Here is a 21,076-nt window from a genome sequence, read left to right on the forward strand (position 1 = left end):
TCGACTTGGGTGTTTGACGGATATTTTCTTAAAAATGAGCATTTAGGAGTTCCTGTCGTGGCTCAGTGGTTAATGAATCCAACTAGGAACCATGAGGTTGCGGGTTTGATCCCTGGCCTTGCTCAGCGGGTTAAGGATCCAGCATTGCCGTGAGCTGTGGCAGATGCTGCTCGGATCCCGTGTTGCTGTGGCTGTGGTGTAGGCCAGTGGCTATGGCTCTGATTGGACCCCTAGCCTGGGAATCTCCATATGCCGAGGGAGCGGCCCTAGAAAAGGCAAAAAGACAAAAAAAAAAAAAAAAAAGAACAGTTAGCCTCTCACTTTAAGGAAAACAATTGACAGTATTTCTTGTCAGTGATAAAATTTGAACTTTTAATCAAAAAATATAAGTTTGGAAAACATGTCCCCCCAAATTGAGTCTTAGCTTTACAGTCTTTAAAGACTTTTCCGGTGAGAAGATTGGTGAGGTTAACAGGTGGGATGTTTTGATGTCGTGTAATGAGGTACATTGATATCTGGAGGATCTGCGTAACTTGGTAAAGCAGTATTTTCCAAATGACTAATGCCTAATGTTACAAAATCATGCATAGATAAGTGATTCGTTAAAGTACAAGGTGGCTGTTAATGTAACAGGGTATGAAAATTTATTGGTATGGTTTCAGAGTCCACATTGCAACCAATCTTTAAAGAATTTTCACTTGTCCTTTTTTTAAAGCAGGTGCAGCCAAAAAAAAAAAAGGTTGTCACTGGTCCTGTTTGTGTGAAGTATCAAAAAAGACTATCCACAATTACCGGAAAAGTCTGTTAAAATAGTCTTCCCTTTTCTTTTCCACGTGGGCACACATACATATATGTGATGCTGGGTTTTCTTTCTATCCTCATATCTGCTTCTAAATTTTGAAATATGTTGTTGCCACCTGAACAACATATTTCAAAATTTAGAAGCAGATATGAGAATCTAGCTGTTTCCAGTAAGCCAGGCATTGTGATTTTCAAAAATTTAAAACAATGGTACTCTTCTAATTTTACCTGGTTATTGAGAGAAGGTGTGTGTGTGTGTGTGTGTGTGTGTGTGTGTGTGTGTGTGTGTGTGTGTGTGTGTGTGTACTGTGTATGTTTTTGGAAACACTTGGGCAGCATATGAAAGTTCTGAGGCCAGGGATCATGTGTGTGTGTGTGTGTGTGTGTGTGTGTGTGTGTGTGTGTGTGTGTGTGTGTGTGTGTGTGTGTACTGTGTATGTTTTTGGAAACACTTGGGCAGCATATGAAAGTTCTGAGGCCAGGGATCAAATCTGAGCCTCTCGTGTGACCTGTGCCACAGCTGTGACAATGCCCAATCCTTAACCCACTGCCCTGGACTTGGGCTTGAGCCTATACCTCTTCAGTGACCCAAGCCACTGCAGTCAGATTCTTAACCCCCTATGCCACAGCAGGAACTCCAAGAAAATATTTTTATATTTTCATATAAAACATAATGTTAATATATAGTGGGGTTATAAGTGTTATTTTTAAATTAGTATTTCAAAATTTAAAAATTTCTAATATGCCAGTTATTAATAGATACACCAGCATAAACAAAAGCTTCTTGACTCCTCAATTTTTGAGACTGTGAAAGGGTTCCAGGTCAACTTTTGAGAACTCCTGTTTATTACATGAGTCTGATGGTAAGAGTTTTGTAATTAATAAAGTAATAATTTCTGCATTTTACTCTATAATATGATACATTTTAATAAATGCAACAACGCTCGGATCCTACGTTGCTGTGGCTGTGGTGTAGGCCAGCAGCTAGGTTCCTGTTTGATCCCTAGCCTGGGACCCTCCATGTGCTGCTGGTGGGGCCCTAAAACGACCAAACAGACAAACAGAAACGAATGTTTGTCCATAGCTAAGGAGCTACGAGGACTTGTCCAAGATGAAGGGGAGTATTTCCGAGAACTGAGAATGGGCAGGAGAGAATGAGCAGCTAACGAAGTGACTACAGTATGCTTGTAATTTGTTGATACTATATTGTTTAAGGGCTCATAAGGTTGATTTCTTTAGGTGAAATTTACACTGGAAGTATTGACCAGAAAAATCTTTGCAACAGCTTTCTTTGCTCATCTCATTTTCCGTATACTCATTCCCCTTCTTAGTTCCTAGACACATAGTTCCCAGCTGATGTGAATGTGGACATTTGGGTTTTGCCTTAAGTATAGAGGCGTGTGTGCACAGTTTTCCAGAGTATTTGTGGCGTAGGGGATTAAGAATGGCAAATGCGCGGTGAGCATGACCCCATTTTCAGCCCCACCAAACAGAATGGTGGTGATAGCTCATTGGTCCTTAAATTCAGCAAATATGTTTATATGATGCAAGAAAGTCGGAGCATAGGAAGGAGGGTTAGCAGTAGCATCTGAATAGAACCTTGAAGGGTAGTTAGGCTAGTTTTCTGTTTTAAAAATATCTTTTTTGTTGTTGTTTCTGATTTAAAATGATAACAGATGCTGTAAACAAACATAAGCACTGTGAATCTACCCACTATCAGTGACAGAAATCTTAAGGAATTCCCAGCCCTCTGCCAGTTAACCACTGTTTCAGTTTGCAGCATCGTTCTTTCATATCTACTGCATGTGTTAGCATGCTATTGTTGGCCTACTCTTGCTCTTTTAAAAATCATCAATACTTATGATTTTCGCAACTGTATTGGATAGTTAAGTGTCAAGTTTGCAATATTATAAACACTGATGCCTGTGATTTTTTTAAAATTCTCTTTTGTGGGGCTGCTTTTTTGATGTCTAAGATTTGAAAGGGAGCAGTGGTTTTGCTTAAAACTTGAGTAAAAGTAAGTTTTTGTATTGTAGAAATATTTAACAGTAAAAATCTGGGAGTTTCCTGTTGTTAGCTCAATGAACCCAACTGGTATCCACGAGGACGTGGGTTCTATCCCTGGCCTTGCTCAGTGGGTTAAGGATCCAGTGTTGCTATGAGCTGTGGTATAGGTCTCAGACAGAGCTTGAATCCCACATTGCTGTGGTTGTGGTTGTGCCTGTGGCTGTGGCCAGCAACTGCAGCTCCTATTTGACCCCTAGCCTGGCAACTTCCATATGCTGTAGGTGCTGCCCTAAAAAGCAAACTGCACCCACTCACCCCCCCAAAAAAACCCAGTAAAAATCTGTTACAATCCTGTCTTATTAAATGTTGATGAACTAATTATACATGATAGAAAATTGAATTTACTTACCTCTGAGTGGGCTACATCCCTTAGTTTGAAAGTACATTATTTCATGGTGAACGTGGAGTTAGCAGCGTAGGGCGTGGAGATAGGGTAGGTAAGCACCAAAGGAAAGACCGCTGACATACTTGTTCTGCCGTATACCAACTTAGTTGTGTTTTTGTAGAGTTGCTTTAAAAGTGCTGTCGCAGGAGAAACTACCTACTCAGGTGTTGCTGTCCTTTTCATTTTAGGTAACATTGTACAACACCGATCAGGATGGTAGCGATAGCCCACGTAGCAGCCTTAACAACAGTCTCTCAGATCAGAGTTTGGCGTCTGTTAATTTGAACAGTGTTGGAAGTGTGCATAGCTACACACCGGTAAGTCTTGTTGAAGTTAACCTCTGTTGAGTATTAATTTAATGCCTAAAACTGAACCAAATGGAATTGAAATGCAAGTAAAAAGAGAAGATGTATATTTCTCACTGATCAGTTAATGATCATTAACTTAGGTAAGTAGAGCAGATTTATATTTTACCAATTAGATGCAGATATATTGTACTGTGTTACATGTTTTGGTCAACTTTGTCTGTTCTGTGTCCAAGTGAAAAGCAATTGGAAGAGAAAAAAAATTATACTTTAGTCGTGGCAAAACTATGTTCGATGATTATTTTACAGTCCTGGATAAGAGAACCTAGAGGGTCTGTTTAGCATCCTACCTTGTTTTCATGTGTCCTTCTTGGAAAAAAATTATGTACTTAGCTGATCAAGTGATGAAGTAAATTAAAACAGTAATGATGAAGTCATAGATATAAAAGGACTAGTTGGAACATTGAAGCAAACTAAGAAATTATTTAATAATTGTAAGTTGTTTTAAAATAATTGGAATGTAGAAAATCTTGAAACCAAATGAAATCAAAGAACACTGAATCCAATATCACAGAGTATGAGAATCTTTATAGAAACAGGTGGCAGATGTAAGAACAAAAATGTCTATTATTCCAGTATATGTAAGAGGGTTAAACTCTCTTATTGAAAACTAGGTATTGTAGACTGCTTTTTTTTTTTCCCTTTAATGACAAGCTAATCAAACAGTCATCAAGCATTCCTTAAGCAACAATACAGTGACAGCTGCTGGTTGGGCTTATCACATGCTCATAGATTGAGCCTGTACGGACAGTAAGCCCAAATGCATTGAGACAGTTTTATTACTTAGGCATATAGCAAAAGCCACGCCAGTATGGTGTCAGCTCCCTACATCCTACAGGATGATACCAAGCCAGAGGAGCCAGATAACAGACGACACAAGTGATGGGTCCCTAGAGTGGAAGAGCAAATTACATACTTCAGCTAGGCAGTTGTATAACTTGCAGCTCTATCCTAAGAGATAGAAAGTCCCCTCCCTCACTGGAAATATGGAGGCAGATGAGAAACTGTCTCTTTCAATAGAGAGAGAGACCAGAAACTGCTCCATGGCTGCATCCCACAAGGAGGAAGACAGATGAGAAGTGGCAGACGCTCATTTGTTCCCCATAAGATCCCTCGGCTTCCCGTGTTCTGGGACAGTCACAGGATGTTCCACCCGGGCTCGGGTCATCCTGCCAGTGAGATTTGCCTGCGTGACCTGTGTGAAGATGTGTAGTCGCCAGAGTGCCAGGGTTGGAGCCGTTGCCCTACACGAAATTCCTATTTTTCCATGTTATTGTAGCCTCCTCCTGAGCACCATTTTGAATGGCTGCATACGTTTATAGTTAGTGTTCCTATCTTAACTTTTCAAAATGCTCAAACAAATAGTAGTTTTCCACTCCTTCTTGTGAATTTGAGAGAGATCACTGATGATGATCTATTAATTTTATTTCTAGTTGTGCTCTCTTCAGAGAGAGTGCTTGTTTTTTAGGTGTTCATGGTGCTTTTCCCCCTCACATAGCGTAAGGCCCCAATCTGTTCTGTTGTTCTTTTACCCTTCATTTCTCATTTCTCCTACGCTTCCATTTAAAAAAGAAATTTTTGGAGTTCCCATCGTGGCGCAATGGTTAACGAATCCGACTAGGAACCATGAGGTTGCGGGTCCGATCCCTGGCCTTGCTCAGTGGGTTAAGGATCCGGCGTTGCCGTGAGTTGTGGTGTAGGTTGCAGACGCGGCTCCGATCTGGTGTTGCTGTGGCTCTGGCATAGGCCGGTGGCAACAGCTCCGATTCCACCCCTAGCCTGGGAACCTCCATATGCCGCGGAAGTGGCCTAAGAAATGGCAAAGAGACAAAAGAATATAATAAAATAAAAATAAAAAAGAAATTTTTACCTACAAATGAAGGTTTGTTGAAGTTCCTTGCTTCTTTGGGCAGGACCATGCACCCTGACGCACAGTATTCGAGTTGGAATACTTAGAGATTGATTGAATAAATGAAAGAGAAATGTTAGTGGTTTCACAGAACAGTGAGTTTGAGACGAAACTGCTTCTGCGGAAATCAGGATAAACATTCCGCAGAAACTAGAAGGGCGCCTGGCCTAGCTGACCGTTTGTATGGCCTTGGGGCGATCCTTTAGCGTCTTTGGATTCTTTACCCCGTCTGTGAAGTGTAGAGGCTGCATTCGATTTCTGATTCTTCAAGACCCAAGTTAACAATTGTGCACCCAACTTAACAGACGATAAGAAAGCCCAAGACAGGGAATTGAATTCCTTTGGGCTGTAGAAATTGTTCTCATATTTTCAGTTGTATGTTTTATGTAACACACTAATTGTGATAGAGAGCTATTAAATTAGTAGTATTTTCTTTTAATGTTAGGTGACAAATCATCCAGAACCGGTCTCTCAGTCATTAACTCCTCAGCAGCAGCCACAGTACAACCTTCCAGAACGAGACAAACAGCTGCTGTTCTCAGAATACAATTTTGAAGATCTCAGTGCCTCATTTCGGAGCCTTTATAAGTCAGTTTTTGAGCAGTCACTTAGTCAGCAAGGTAAGTTTTTGAAATACCTTCTCGTGAATTTTTTATTGAAATTTTAGAGATAATTATTTTCCCATAGCTGCTATCACATTCCCTCAGTCCTGGAGCACTGCCGTCGTGACCCGGACTGAATGCTCTTTGCGCCTTCTCTATAGTCCGTCTGTGTTTTTATCATAGCACAGCAGCGGCAGATACATTTTCATCACACCCACGTGCTTCGTTTGGTCACTGACGGTGTCCTGGAGCTCTGTGTTAGGGAGCTCTGACGCTGCATACCTGCCGTGCGGAAATACTGCCACGCGTAACTAGTGGTGTCTGGCGTGCCAAGTGTTTGGGTGGTAAATGTGGCCCCACAAGAATCCGTGTGCCTAACTCTTCTTTTCTGACTGCCGTTACCAGAGAGATCCCTGCTGGTACATGGTAGCACCACATTTGCAATTCACATGTGGCACTTAAACCCGAACACGTCGAGTAACAGTCGTTGTTTTACACAGTATACTTACGCCAGATGGAACGCTAGAGGTGATACTGCCTCTCAGCCAGCTGCCAGATCGTTGCTGTTAGGTGTTACTGTCCTCTTAGCGGCAGGGTTGATGTTCACGAGTCGCATGACGGGATCATGGTGTCTCGTTGTCTTTCCCTCCCTGTAGAACACTGTTCAGAAATTGTTGGGGACTCTACTGTTGACGCATTTCCCAGTTGCTTTGTTTGGCAGATTAACTATATCCCAATTCAGAGAGCTTACCTGTTCACAGCAGTAGACAGAATAGACAAAAATCCTTGCCTTTATGATAAATTTTCTATCTATGAAAGTACCAAAGGGGAAAAAAAAACTGACATAAGACTTTGCCGAACATCCAGCTGTGCTGATCATAGTAGGAGAATACTGGCTTTGAAATAACAATGGCGTCAATTTCTGAAGCCTGTAGTGCTATTTTATTACGCAGTAAAAGGAGAGAAAGAGTGTTGGTAGGAATTCTGAGTTCTAGTCCAGGTTCTACCACAAAGGCGTCTGAGTTAACTTCACCTCTTTAGACTGTAGGATCTCCATTATACAGTGAAAAAGGCTAGACCGGGTCATTGCTTCCAGTTGCTCTCTTTGGAGCTGTTGGCTTTTGTGGGGGTCTCAGGAGTATTAGATGAAGAGGGAGACCCAGCAGACTTCTTTTTGTGGCTTCCCAGTAAAGCAGCTTTACACTTGTCAGTTTGCATGCATATGGACTTCTGAAAGACAGTTTGTTTTGTTTTATTTTAAAACAATTTGTGATTTAAAATGTTGGTATAGGAGTTCCCATTTGTGGCTTAGCCAAAACAGACCTGGCTAGTATCCATGAGGATGTGGGTTCGATCCTGGGCCTTGCTCAGTGGATTAAGGATCTGGCATTGCTGCGAGCTGTGGTATAGGTCGCAGATGTGGCTGAGATTTGGCACTGCTGTAGATGTGGTATAGGCCAGCAGCTGTAGCTCCAATTCGATTCCTGTCTTGGGAACGTGTATACTGCAGATGTGGCCGTAAAAGGAAAAAAAATGTTGGTATAGACTATATCATGTTTCCCTCTTAAAATGTTAAGACTTATTGGAAACAGATAATGAAATAACTGCTTGCTTTCATCTCATTGTACTAACCCTTTAGATTCCCTATAAATGACATTTTTCTCAGGGGTAAGGCAAGAACTTTTAAACTCTTTAACCTATGAAACCTTAATTTAGTATGTTTTGAGATTATCTTACACTGTACTCTAATTTTACTCCTAATGACGAGTGAGACTACTTTTATTTTTGTTTAAAAAGTTTGATTCTTTTATTGACTGACACTATGCTATAGGATTTTATTTTTCATTTAACAAAACTTTTTGTGTTTGGTTCAGCAAAATATTATATAAGCTATCCTTTAAGATAAGAACATATCCTAGTTCTGTAGAACCACATGTTGCCTTAAGATTTATTAAATAACATGCCTTATTTTTAACATCAGGCACTTTTGGCCTAGTCGTCATCATAGTAGCAGCTAATGTATACTGAGCTCAGCCGGCAGTCTCTCCCTGCCCCTCGGCATCTAGTCCTGACAGCACCTCTGCGAAGCAGATGCTATTATCATACCCATTTGTATTTGAGGTAATTGTGGCTTGGAGAGATTAGTAATTCTCCAGAGTTACCAGATGTGTAAATGGGAGTGCGCAGATTTTAATCATTCTTCTCTGGTATTAACAACGTATGTAATCTTATTTGCTAAGCCGTGGCTGTCTTACTGCGAATGCTTACTCTCTGGTGGAGGGTGATGAAAAGGAACAGTGGAGATAGCGGTTTTGTTTTGCTTGGTCTTAAGGATTCTGGCCACCGTGGACTTAAAAGTGTTTGGAGTAGTCAGAGAAGGAGATCAGAAATGACTGGGCTTTGTTTCCACACTCCTCCTCCGTCAGAAGTCTTCGGACCTGTAGGAACCATCCTGAACGTGGCCTTTCCCACTTTCCTCCCCTCTTTCAAGACTCGCCCAGATACCACCTTTTCCAGGCAGGCTTCCTTCTATCCTCAGTGCCTTCCTAACCTAAGACAGGCAAGAAGCAGAGGTGCCGTATCCGCTCTGTGTGCTTTTGCCTTAGTACCTGTCATCGTGGACGTAATCGCCTTACGTGTCTGTCTCTCCCACCGGGTACGAACTGCTTGAGGGCAGAGAATGATAGTTTTTCTTGGTAACCCCAGAGCCCAGACTGTGGTGCGTATTCCATCAACGCTTGTTAAACTGAACCAGGAGTTCCTGTCGTGGCTCAGCGGTAATGGAACCAACTAGTATCCACGAGGACGTGGGTTCAATCCCTGGCCTTCCTCGCTCAGTGGGTTAAGGATCCAGCGTTGCCGTGAGCTGTGGTGTAGGTTGCAGATGTGGCTCCAGTCCCATGTTACCGTGAGCTAAGGTGTAGGCCGGCAGCTACAACTCCAATTTGACCCCTAGCCTGGGAACTTCCACATGCTGTGGCTGTAGCCTTAAAAAGACCGAAACAAAACAGAGTAAAACAACAGCAAAAAACTGGACCAAAATTGCTTCCTCACAGCATACACTTTTGCTCTGTAAATAATTTTGCAAGTGTTTGTCATACAGTGTAACAAAGCTGACCATGAATTGTCTTGCTTTCTCTGTTTTTAGGTTTGATGAACATCCCTTCCGAATCTTCCCAGCAGTCCCACACTTCGTGTTCCTATCAGCACTCTCCTAGCAGCACAGTGAGCTCTCACCCACACGGCAACCAAAGCAGTCTGTCCAACAGCCATGGCAGTGGTCTCAACGCAACGGGCAGTAATTCGGTTGCACAAGTCTCACTGTCCCACCCCCAGATGCACACACAGCCCTCTCCACACCCGCCTCATCGACCGCATGGTTTACCACAGCATCCGCAGCGTCCCCAGCACCCAGCAGCACACCCGCAGCAGCACGGCCAGCTCCAGTCTCCTCACCCCCAGCACCCCTCTCCACATCAGCACATGCAGCACCATCCGAACCATCAGCACCAGACGTTAGCACATCAGGCCCCCCCACCCCCACAACAGGTATCCTGTAATTCTGGTAAGTTTTTGTCTCCGGACTTGGGTTTGGCTAACTGTGAATTAAGCTCTGTTATCTGGAGCGTGTGTGTTTTTTCCTACCAGAACTCATCTGCCTTCTTTAGTGTTTTCTTTGCCGTAATCCTGTAGTTGTAACTTTCTCAGTCCCTAGATTTACCTGGAGATTGTCTTGATGAGTTTTATTGTGGCAACATGGGTAAACTCAGCAACCCGTGCAGGTTTTGGTTTTAACTCTTGTTTTGTCCTTCCGGAAAATAAGCGTTTTGTGAGCGTTTGAAAGAGGAGAGGAATGCATGGTCTCTCTGCAGTCTGCTGTGGCTCAGTGTGATGGAAGAAAGAGTGTAGGTTTATGTCTGAAAGACCTGTTTTGAAGCCACGTTATGGCTCTTGTGAGCTTTGGTGCAGTACCGGCTGTAGTCTTGTTGTTTTCTCATCTGTCAAAAGAAACTAAACCCTGCTCTACCGTGTGAGGATCCCATGGAGAATTCAAATATGAAATGCCTCGTCTAGTACATTTATGTGTTCAGGGAATGCTCCCACCCTTTCTTTCTTTGCTTATTCACACCACGTATTTCGTTTAGAATGAAAGATTGCAAAGGAAGAAAACATTCTTCATGCTGTGTTTTTAAGGGAAAAAAAAAAACTGTTGCTCTTATGATGATAGGTCTTAATGGCTTCCACTGAAACGCCTGACTGGTATTGCTCACAGACCAGGCAGTCTCTGCATCCCAGGACTGCAAGGTGAATGGGCCTCCTGGAATTGGGAGAGCCCAGGTCCTTCCCTTAGCTTTCCTGGCTGTCCATTGACACAGCCATGTCACCAAGGAGATATGTATCTTGAAGGGACAGTTTCTAAGTGGTAGATGGCTAATTCCTATTCATCCGTTAAAAATTGACCATTGTTGGACCAAAAAAAAAAAAAAAAAAAAAAAGGAGTTCCCATCATGGCTCAGTGCTTAGCAAACCCGACTAGCAACCATGAGGATGCGGGTTCAATCTCTGGCGTTGCTCAATGAGTTAAGGATCCGGCATTGCTGTGAGCTGTGGTGTGGGTCACAGATCTGAGCCAAGGCTCAGGTCCCATGCGGCTGTGGCTGTGGGGTAGGCTGGTGGCTATAGCTCCAATTTGGCCCCTAGCCTGGGAACTTCCATGTGCTGCAGGTGTGGCCCTGAAAAGACAAAAGACCAAAAAAAAAAATTTTTTTTTGACCATTGTTTTAGGCATTAACTCACTGTCAGGGAAATGAGCTTTGGATAATGCATGCTGTCTCTTATATTCTGACTTGCTGTAAATCTTAAATTTTTCTGAAACTATTTCCAAAGTAGAAAAAAAGTAAGATTTTGGGGAGAATTAAATAAGGTACAAAAACGCATAGCAGGGGATTTGGAATTTAGCAAGTTCCTTTCAACAGTTTTGTTTCCCCAGTTCCGAACTCTAGGTGGGTTCTAGAATAACATGGAAAATTTGGTATAGTCCCTGCGTGGATGGACTATCTCCTAAAACATCGTAATATTATTTCTAGATCTGTGCCTAGAGAAAAAGGTGTATAATATCCCCTCTTCGTAGCTCTTCATGTCAGGTACTGTTACTGCCACTTAATGCCAGTGTGTTCTTTATAGAAAGTTAAGCTTGTTCTTAATGCAGTTTGGAGGATTGACCGCTGGTTCTAGAGACTGGATGTCAGTAGAAATCTGATGCTCTGTTCACAGCTTTCTTTTCATTAAGTCTCATGATTGCAACAACCCGTGATGTTCTTAGGGGCCTCTTAGGCCAAAGAGAGCTTGCCAGAGAAGGAAGATGAAGTTCCACCTGGGAATTAGCAGAGTAGTCGTTGTGGGTGTGACGGTAATCTCCTTGAGTTAGAAAGTCCTCGTTTTGTGAATCAGACCTAGGAGATTGTCTTTTCACAGGGAGGGTGGAGGGAACCACCGGGCTGCTTGAGGGTCATTGTGGACACCTTGTCTCCTGTTATCCTCTCAAATCAAGTGGGAGTACCGCACTGAACACATGGGAACGTGTGACCCAAACAAGTGAGCAGTTTTCTCAAGAGCGTCCTGCTGCTGCGCGTGGCACTGGCGTTTATATCCTGGCCTGCCAGACGTTAGCACCAGTTCTTCTACAAGGACCGGAATCAGCTGACATTTACTGTGTGGGTAGGGTGTGCTCGGCCACATTCTCTGCAGACATTGCTTTATTCTGTGTTGTCAGGTTAGCATTTATTAGAGGATCTGAAAGTCTGATAGACTTGAATGTTTGTGGCTCATTTGGGGCATGTTTTTTTTTTTCTCAACAATGTTCTCCTTCAATTATGAGTTTCCTGAGGGCAGGGTCATGTTATCTCTTATTTACTGTTTATTTTTTTAAAAACCTGTAATTGGCAGAATTTTGTAAATGAAGTAGCCAGCAGTTGATGGAGAATTTTCTGTGATGTTGCAAACAATCCTTTTATTAGCTCTTCACTTATCCATGGATGATCCTGAAAACAGCGTGACTTGGGCGGCCGTCACCGATTGGAGGATTTTCTTCCTCTGTTCAGCGCTCCCGCTGCGTGTGGCTCTTGTCCCGCGTCCCTAGTGGTGACTCTTTGCTGACATACAGACTATATATGAGTCTTCATGCTGCTGGTAGTGTCACATCGGAGGACTGGAAGTGCCCTGGTTTGGATTCATCAGCGGTTCTTACAGGAGTTGCAGCCTTTTCCTCAGTGCCTTGGCAGAAGCACTGTTAAGGCATTTGTTTTTCCTAAGGTTGCCTTGTAAGAAACATCTTTTGCTATATAATTTAATTTACCTCCCTTAAGTCAGTGCTCTAATAGGTGTTGCTTCTAAATGTGAACCTACCTCTGAGTGACAAAGAACCTATCTCTTAAGGTCCTAACAAGGTAGGAGAATAAACTTTGTAAAGCAGGAAATATTTACTTGCATAATTTGTCTTGCCTGGTTATTTATTTGTGCTATATAAATGTAAAGAGCAGTTACTAGATTTGACATTGTGAAGTGATGTGGCAGTTCGCAAGCTGCCAGACCAGGGCTTGGAAGCCCTGGCTTCAAGTCTTAGATTCATCATAGAGACCTCGCTCTAAGTCATGCCGCCTCTCCGGGTTCAATTTCTTTCACTTGTAAAATGCAGAGAAATAATACCTTTCCTGCCTGTCTCACAGAGCAGATTGCCCCGACACATGATCCAGTGGGCTTAAGTCCATTTGTAAAACTGGAGTTGGATCGGCCAGTCTCATGAATAAGGCCAGCTCAGACTTTTGCTCTCCAAGATGTATAATATTGTGAATGTTATTTTTACAGGTGTTTCAAATGATTGGTATGCAACACTTGATATGCTGAAAGAAAGCTGTCGAATTGCCAGCAGTGTCAATTGGTCAGATGTAGACCTTTCACAGTTCCAAGGTGGGTGTGGGTTCCTTCTGACTTGTAACTAAATACACATGATCTTGTTTGTTCAAATAGGTTATGAGTTTCTTTGTAGTGGAAATAGGCATCTCCGTAGATAGTGTTTCTTTTGCGGTTGGTAGTATGCTTAAAAACACACTTTGCAAAATTCATGATTAAGTCTTCTGGCCAGTTGGTGTAGCAGGGGGTCACAGACAAGAGTTTGGCAAGACGTTTGACCACATTTTAAAGAGTCTGGCTTGGAGTTCCTGCTCTGGCTCAATGGGATTGGTGGCGTCTCTGGAGCTCTGGGACTCAGATTCAATCCCTGACCTGGCACGGTGGGTTAAGGATCTGATGTTGTCACAGCTTCAGAGTAGTTTGCAGCTGCGGCTCAGATCTGATCCCTGGCCAGGGAATTCCATATGCCTCAGACTGGCCAAAAATAAGTAAATTGGAAAAAAAAAAAAAAAAAAGGAGTCAGACTTGGAGCAGTTTAAAAATGTCATTCTTCATTGCATGGGCAGAAGATTACCAGTGGAAATTTTGAGGGCAGGAAAAAAATTTGCTGTTTTCCTTGCAGTGTTTGCAGAACCATGCTAACTGAGTTTCTAATGCTTTCCTCATAGGTTTGATGGAGAGTATGAGACAGGCAGATCTCAAGAACTGGTCTTTAGATCAGGTTCAATTTGCTGATCTCTGTTCTTCTCTTAATCAGTTCTTTACACAAACTGGCCTTATCCACTCACAGAGTAACGTTCAGCAGAATGTCTGCCATGGTGCCATGCATCCAACAAAACCCTCCCAACACATCGGAACAGGTATGGCTTTAATGATCTTCCCTCTTTCTTGTTCTCATTCGTAAGAAATTCAGTAGCTGGGGCAACTTGGGATGTTGTTAATGGTAGCAGTGGTCCATTTATACCTTTTATTTAAGGTGTGTCTTAGAAAAATGGAGGTAAAGAGACTCTGCGTCTCTTGCTATGTTGTTAGTGGTAACAGTGGTCCATTTATACCTTTTATTTAAGGGATGTCTTAGAAACATTGAGATAGAGAGGCTGTGTTTCTCCTGCTGTGATTTACATTATTATTTTATTGTTTACAATTGATTTTCCTTTGCGATCTTTCGTTTTTCCAGTTATCAAATGAGAATTAAATATCTTAAATTTTTAGGTGTGTGTGTATATGTATATATGTGCACATATATATATACAGCTTATCCATTCATCTGTTAATGAACTTTTGGGTAACTTCCATGTTTTAGGCGTTGTGAATAATGTTGCTGTGAACATGTTTGTACAAATCTTTTCAGAGCCCTGCTCTCAGTTGTTTTGGGTGTATACCCAGAAGTGGCATTGCTGGAGCCTGTGGCCATTTTGTGTTTCTTTTCTTTATTAGGGTATAGGTGATTGACAGTGTTGGGTCAATTTCTGCTGTATGGCATGGTAACCCAGTCATATATATATATACATTCTTTCTCTCATATTATCTTGCATCATGGGCTATCCCAAGAAACTGGGTATAATTCCCTTGATGTACCTTATTGCGTATACATTCTTCTTTTTTCTTTTTTTTTTTTTTTTTTTTTTTTTTTGTCTTTTTGCCATTTCTAGGTCCACTTCCTTGGCATATGGAGGTTCCCAGGCTAGGGGTCGAATTGGAGCTGTAGCCACCAGCCTACGCCAGAGACACAGCCACACGGGAACCGAGCTGCGTCTGCAACCTACACCACAGCTCACGGCAATGCCGGATCCTTAACCCACTGAACGAGGCCAGGGATTGAACCCACAACCTCATGGTTCCTAGTTTGATTCATTAACCACTGAGCCACGACGGGCGGGAACTCCAAGCATATCCATTCTAAATGTAATAGTTTGCGTGTACTAACTCCAAATTCCCTGTCCATCCCACTCCCTTGTCTTCTCCTTGGCTGCCACAAGTCTGTTCTCTGTGTCCATGAGTCTGTTTCTGTTTTGTACATAGGTTCATTTGTGCCATATTTTAGATTCCACTTATAAACGATAGCATATGGTATTTTTCTTTCTCTTTCTGACTTAATTCATTTAGTATGAGAATCTCTAGTTCTACCCATGTTGCTGCAAATGGCAATATTTTGTTCTTTTTATGGCTGAGTAGTATTCCATTGTGTGTATGTACGGCATCTTCATTTATTCATTTGTCGATGGACATTTAGGTTGTTTCCATGTCTTGGTTATTGTGAATAGTGCTGCTGTGAACATAGGGGTACATGTGTCTTTTTGAATTGTAGTTTTGTCCGGATATATGCCCAGAACTGGAATTGCTGGATTATATGTTATTTCTATGTTCAGTTTTCTGAGGAACCTCCATACTGTTTTCTGTTGTGACTGTACCAATTTACAGTCCCACCAACCGTGTAGGAGGGGTCCCTTTTCTCCACACCCTCTCCAGCCTTTGTTATTTGTAGACTTGTTAATGATGGCCATTCTGACTGGTGTGAGGTGGTATCTCATGGTAGTTTTGCATTTCTCTAATAGTGATCTTGAGCATTTCTTCATGTGCCTACTGGCCATCCGTATGTCGTCTTTGGAGAAATGTCTGTTTAGTTCTTAGACATTTAGGCTAAATGTCTATTTAGCCCATTTTTTTGATTGGGTTGTTTTTTTGTTGTTGAGTTTTATGAGTTGTTTGTATGTTTTAGCAATTAAGCCCTTGTTGCTTGCATCATTTGCAACTGTTTTCTCCCATTCTGTGGGTTGTCTTTTCCTTTTTTTATTTTTTTTTAATTTTTTTTAATTTTTATTTTTATTTTATTTATTTATTTTTTTTTTATTTTCCCACTGTACAGCAAGGGGGTCAGGTTATCCTTTACATGTATACATTACAATTACAGTTTTTCCCCCACCATTTCTTCTGTTGCAACATGAGTATCTAGACATAGTTCTCAATGCTATTCAGTGGGATCTCCTTGTAAATCTATTCTAGGTTGTGTCTGATAAGCCCAAGCTCCCGATCCCTCCCACTCCCTCCCCCTCCCATCAGGCAACCACAAGTCTCTTCTCCAAGTCCATGATTTTCTCTTCTGAGGAGATGTTCATTTGTGCTGGATATTAGATTCCAGTTATAAGTGATGTCATATGGTATTTGTCTTTGTCTTTCTGGCTCATTTCACTCAGTATGAGATTCTCTAGTTCCATCCATGTTGCTGCAAATGGCATGATGTCATCCTTTTTTATGGCTGAGTAGTATTCCATTGTGTATATATACCACATCTTCCGAATCCAATCATCTGCAGATGACATGATTCTATACCTAGAAAACCCTAAGGACTCAACCCCAAAACTCCTTGAACTGATTAATAAATTCAGCAAAGTGGCAGGATATAAGATTAACATTCAGAAGTCAGTTGCATTTCTGTATACCAGCAATGAAACATTAAAAAAGGAATACAAAAATACGATACCTTTTAAAATTGTACCACACAAAATCAAATACCTCAGAATACACCTGACCAAAGAGGTAAAGGACCTATATGCCGAGAACTATAAAACCTTAATCAAAGAAATCAAAGAAGATGTAAAGAAATGGAAAGATATTCCATGTTCCTGGATTGGAAAAATCAATATTGTGAAAATGGCCATCCTACCCAAAGCAATCTACAGATTCAATGCAATCCCTATCAAATTACCCATGACATTTTTCACAGAACTAGAACAAACAATCCAAACATTTATATGGAACAACAAAAGACCCAGAATCGCCAAAGCAATCCTGAGAAACAAAAACCAAGCAGGAGGCATAACTCTCCCAGACTTCAAGAAATACTACAAAGCCACAGTCATCAAAACAGTATGGTACTGGTATCAAAACAGACAGACAGTAGTGACGTGGCACGCAGCAGGCGGAGAGGACGTGCGCGCCCTCGCTCCTTCCTCTTTCTCAACTCCATCTTCGCGGTAGCGGCAGGGGTGTCCGCGCTTCAGTCGCCAACATGCAGCTCTTTGTCCGCGCCCAGGAGCTACATACTCTCGAGGTGACCGGCCAGGAGACGGTCGCCCAGATCAAGGCTCATGTAGCCTCGTTGGAGGGCATCGCTCCAGAAGATCAAGTCCTGCTCTTGGCAGGCACGCCCCTGGAGGATGATGCCATCCTCGGCCAGTGTGGGGTGGAGGCCCTGAGCACTCTGGAAGTAGCCGGCCGTATGCTTGGAGGTAAAGTTCATGGTTCCCTGGCCCGTGCTGGGAAAGTCAGAGGTCAGACTCCCAAGGTGGCCAAACAAGAGAAAAAGAAGAAGAAGACCGGCCGGGCCAAGAGACGTATGCAATACAACCGGCGCTTTGTCAATGTCGTGCCCACCTTTGGCAAGAAGAAGGGACCCAATGCCAACTCTTAAGTCCTTTGTAATCCCAGCTTTCACTAATAAAGCCACTTAGTCCAATCAAAAAAAAAAAAAAAAAAACAGACAGACAGACCAATGGAACAGAATAGAGAATCCGGAAATTAACCCTGACACCTATGGTCAATTAATCTTTGACAAGGGAGGCAAGAACATAAAATGGGAAAAGGAAAGTCTATTCAGCAAGCATTGCTGGGAAACCTGGACAGCTGCATGCAAAGCAATGAAACTAGAACACACCCTCACACCATGCGCAAAAATAAACTCAAAATGGCTGAAAGACTTAAATATACGACAGGACACCATCAAACTCCTAGAAGAAAACATAGGCAAAACACTCTCTGACATCAACATCATGAATATTTTCTCAGGTCAGTCTCCCAAAGCAATAGAAATTAGAGCAAAAATAAACCCATGGGACCTCATCAAACTGAGAAGCTTTTGCACAGCAAAGGAAACCAAAAAGAAAACAAAAAGACAACTTACAGAATGGGAGAAAATAGTTTCAAATGATGCAACTGACAAGGGCTTAATCTCTAGAATATATAAGCAACTTATACAATTCAACAGCAAAAAAAACCAATCAATCAGTGGAAAAATGGGCAAAAGACCTGAATAGACATTTCTCCAAAGAAGATACACAGATGGCCAGCAAACACATGAAAAAATGCTCAACATCGCTGATTATAAGAGAAATGCAAATCAAAACTACCATGAGATATCACCTCACACCAGTCAGAATGGCCATCATTAATAAATCCACAAATAACAAGTGCTGGAGGGGCTGTGGAGAAAAGGGAACCCTCCTGCACTGTTGGTGGGAATGTAAACTGGTACAGCCACTATGGAGAACAGTTTGGAGATACCTTAGAAATCTATACATAGAACTTCCATATGACCCTGCAATCCCACTCTTGGGCATCTATCCGGACAAAAGCTTCCTTGAAAAAGACACATGCACCCGCATGTTCATTGCAGCACTATTTTCCTTTTTTAAAAATGATTTCCTTTGCCATGCAAAAAACTTGTAAGTTTGACTAGGTCCCACTTATTTATTTATTTTTGTTTTTATTTCTGTTGCCTTGGAAGACTGCCCTAAGAAAACATTTGTCTGTTTCGTCAGAGAATGTTTTGCCATGTTCTCTTCTAGGAGTTTTATGGTGTCTTATGTTTAAGTCGTTAAGCCATTTTGAGTTTGTTTTCGTGCACGGTGTGAGGGTGTGTTCTAGTTTCATTGATTTACCTGCGGCTGTCCAGTTTTCCCAGTACCACTTTCTGAAGAGACTGTCTTTTTCCCATTTTGTATTCTTGCCTCCTTTGTCAAATTGACTGTCTGGGTTTCTTTCTGACTCTCTGTTCTGTTCCAGTGGTCTGTGTCTGTTTTTGTACCAGCTCCACACTGTCTTGCTTACAGTAGCTTTGTAATGTTGTCTGAAGTCTGGGAGAATTATGCCTCCAGCTTTCCCCCACCCCAGGATTGCTTTGGCAATTCCTGGTCTTTTATGGTTCCATATAAATTTTTGGATTGTTCTAGTTCTGTGGAAAATATCACAGGTGATTTGATAGGGATCCCCTTAAATCTCTAGGTTGTTTTGGATAGTTTGTCCAGTTTAACATTGTTAATTCTGCCAAATCCCGGAGCGTGGGATGTGTCTCCATTTCTTTGGATCCTCCTTCATTTCCTTTATTAATGCTTTACAGTTCTCAGCATGTAAGTCTTATTCCTAAGTATTTAATTTTTTGTAGTGTGATTTTAAAAGGGGTTTTTTAGGGCGGGGGATGTGCTTGGGCTGTGGGATGGAAATCCTGTGAAATCAGATTGTTATGATCATTATACAACTACAGATGTGAGAAATTCATTTGAGTAATAAAATATATATATGTAAAATAAATAAATAAAAGGTATTTTTATACTTCTTTTCTAATATTTCATTAGTGTACAGAAATGCAGCTGATTTCTGAAAGTTAACCTTGTGTCCTGCTACTTTGCTGAATTCATTTATCAGATTGAGTGGTTTTTTTTATGTAGAGTCCTTAGGGTTTTCTGTATGTGGTATCTTGTCATCTGCATATAGTGACAGTTTTACCTCTTCTCTTCCATTTTGGACAACTTTTCTTTCTGTCTGTCTTTCTTTTCTTCCTTTTTTCTCCTCCCTCCCTCTCCTTCCTTCCTTCCTTCCCTGCCCGCCCTCCCTCCCTCAATTTCTTTTTTCCCTGTCTGATTGCTGTGGCTAGGGCTTCCAATACTATGTTGAATAAAAGTGGTGAGGGCGGGTAGGGTATTCTTGTCTTGTTCCAGATTTTAGTGGGAAGGCATTCAGCATTTCTCTGTCAAGTTATTATATTGGCTGTGGTTTTGTCATAAATGGCTTTTATTATGTTAAGGTATGTTCCCTCTATACATACCTTACCAAACTTTGGTAAGAGTTTTTTTGTTTTTGTTTTTGTTTTTGCTTTTTAATCATGAATGGATGTTGGATTTTGACAAATGTTTTTTCTGGATCTGTTTAGATGATTATGTCGTTTTCGGGGGTAGGGGGGGTGTCTTTTTTAAGGGCTGAACCCACCGCATATGGAAGTTCCCAGGCTAGGGGTTGAATCAGAGCTGCAGTTGCTGGCCTACACCACAGGCACAGCAAAGCAAGATCTGAGCCGTGTCTGCGGCCTACACCACAGCTCATGGCAACAACGGATCCTTAACCCCCTGAGCGAGTCCAGGGATCAAACCTGCATCCTTGTGGATGCTAATCAGATTCGTTTCCACCGAGCTACAGCAGGAACTCCTGAGATGATTATGTAGTTTTGACTTTTCTTTTGTTAATGTGGTGTATGATGTTGACTGCTCTGTGTGTGTTGAACCATCCTTGTGAACTTTAGATGAATCCTACTTGGTCGTGGTGTATGATCTTTTTTACGTATTGTTGGATTCGATTGGCTAAAATTGCATTGAGAATTTTTACATCTGTGTTCATCAAAGATAGTGGCTTATAATTTTCTTTTCTGGTAGTATTTTCATCTGATTTTGGCATTAGGGTAATGGTGGCTTCATAGAATGTTTTGGGGAGTGTTCCTTCTTCAACCTTTTGGAGAAGTTTAACAAGGATGGGTATAATTTCTTCTTTGTATGTTTGGTAGAATTCACCTGTGAAGCCATCTGGTCTTGGACCTTTGTTTGTATGGAGTGTTTTTATTACATATTCAATTTCATTTCTAGTGAGTGGTCTGTTCAAATGATCTATTTCTTCCTGATTCAGTTTTGTTTAAGTTGTCGAATTTGTTGACATAAAATTGTTCATAGTATTCTTTTTTTTTTTTTTGTATTTCTGCGATAGCCATTGAGATTTCTGCTCTTCCATTTCTTACTTTGTTTATTTGGGTTCTTTCTCTCTCTCTTATTGGTGAGTCTGGCCAGAGGTTTGTCAATTTTGTTTATTACCCTTTCAAAGAAACAGCTCTTGGTTTTATTGATTTTTTTTTCTTTTTCTTTTTCTTTTTTTTTGAATCTTTATTTTATTGATTTCCTCTTGGATCTTCATGATTTCCTTCCTTCTGCTGACTTGGGGGAGAGGGGTTTGTTCTTTTTCTAATTCTTTTAGGTGATAGGTTAAGTTGTTGATTTGAGAT

The 21,076-nt window shown here is 41.6% G+C and overlaps 2 protein-coding genes across 19 annotated transcripts in view; both read left to right on the forward strand.

The window, feature by feature from the left end:
* FOXJ3 (forkhead box J3) overlaps positions 1-21,076 on the forward strand; it is a 140,577-nt gene that overhangs the window by 110,887 nt on the left and 8,614 nt on the right. For all 18 annotated transcript variants that reach the window (XM_021096929.2, XM_021096935.2, XM_084965479.1 and 15 more), the window contains 5 exons: positions 3,442-3,570; positions 5,973-6,147; positions 9,278-9,694; positions 12,994-13,095; positions 13,707-13,898. In XM_021096929.2, the coding sequence (XP_020952588.1) occupies positions 3,442-3,570; positions 5,973-6,147; positions 9,278-9,694; positions 12,994-13,095; positions 13,707-13,898 (1,015 nt within the window). The remainder of the gene's footprint in view (positions 1-3,441; positions 3,571-5,972; positions 6,148-9,277; positions 9,695-12,993; positions 13,096-13,706; positions 13,899-21,076) is intronic.
* Positions 16,935-17,515, forward strand: LOC110261249 (ubiquitin-like FUBI-ribosomal protein eS30 fusion protein). Its single transcript, XM_021096937.2, has one exon. It carries the CDS (start codon positions 17,048-17,050, stop codon positions 17,447-17,449), a length of 402 nt encoding a protein of 133 aa, XP_020952596.1. The 5' UTR covers positions 16,935-17,047; the 3' UTR covers positions 17,450-17,515.

This window comes from Sus scrofa, chromosome 6 (assembly GCF_054392235.1).
Source record: "Sus scrofa isolate SSC_HxYL_T2T_F1_AM1 chromosome 6, Sscrofa_HxYL_maternal_Yorkshire_Landrace_v2.0, whole genome shotgun sequence".
NCBI classification, from domain to species: Eukaryota; Metazoa; Chordata; class Mammalia; order Artiodactyla; family Suidae; genus Sus; species Sus scrofa.

What these genes read in the sequence shown, in the direction of transcription:
- LOC110261249 (XM_021096937.2), top strand. Translation starts at nt 17,048, where the DNA reads ATGCAGCTCTTTGTCCGCGCCCAGGAGCTACATACTCTCGAGGTGACC.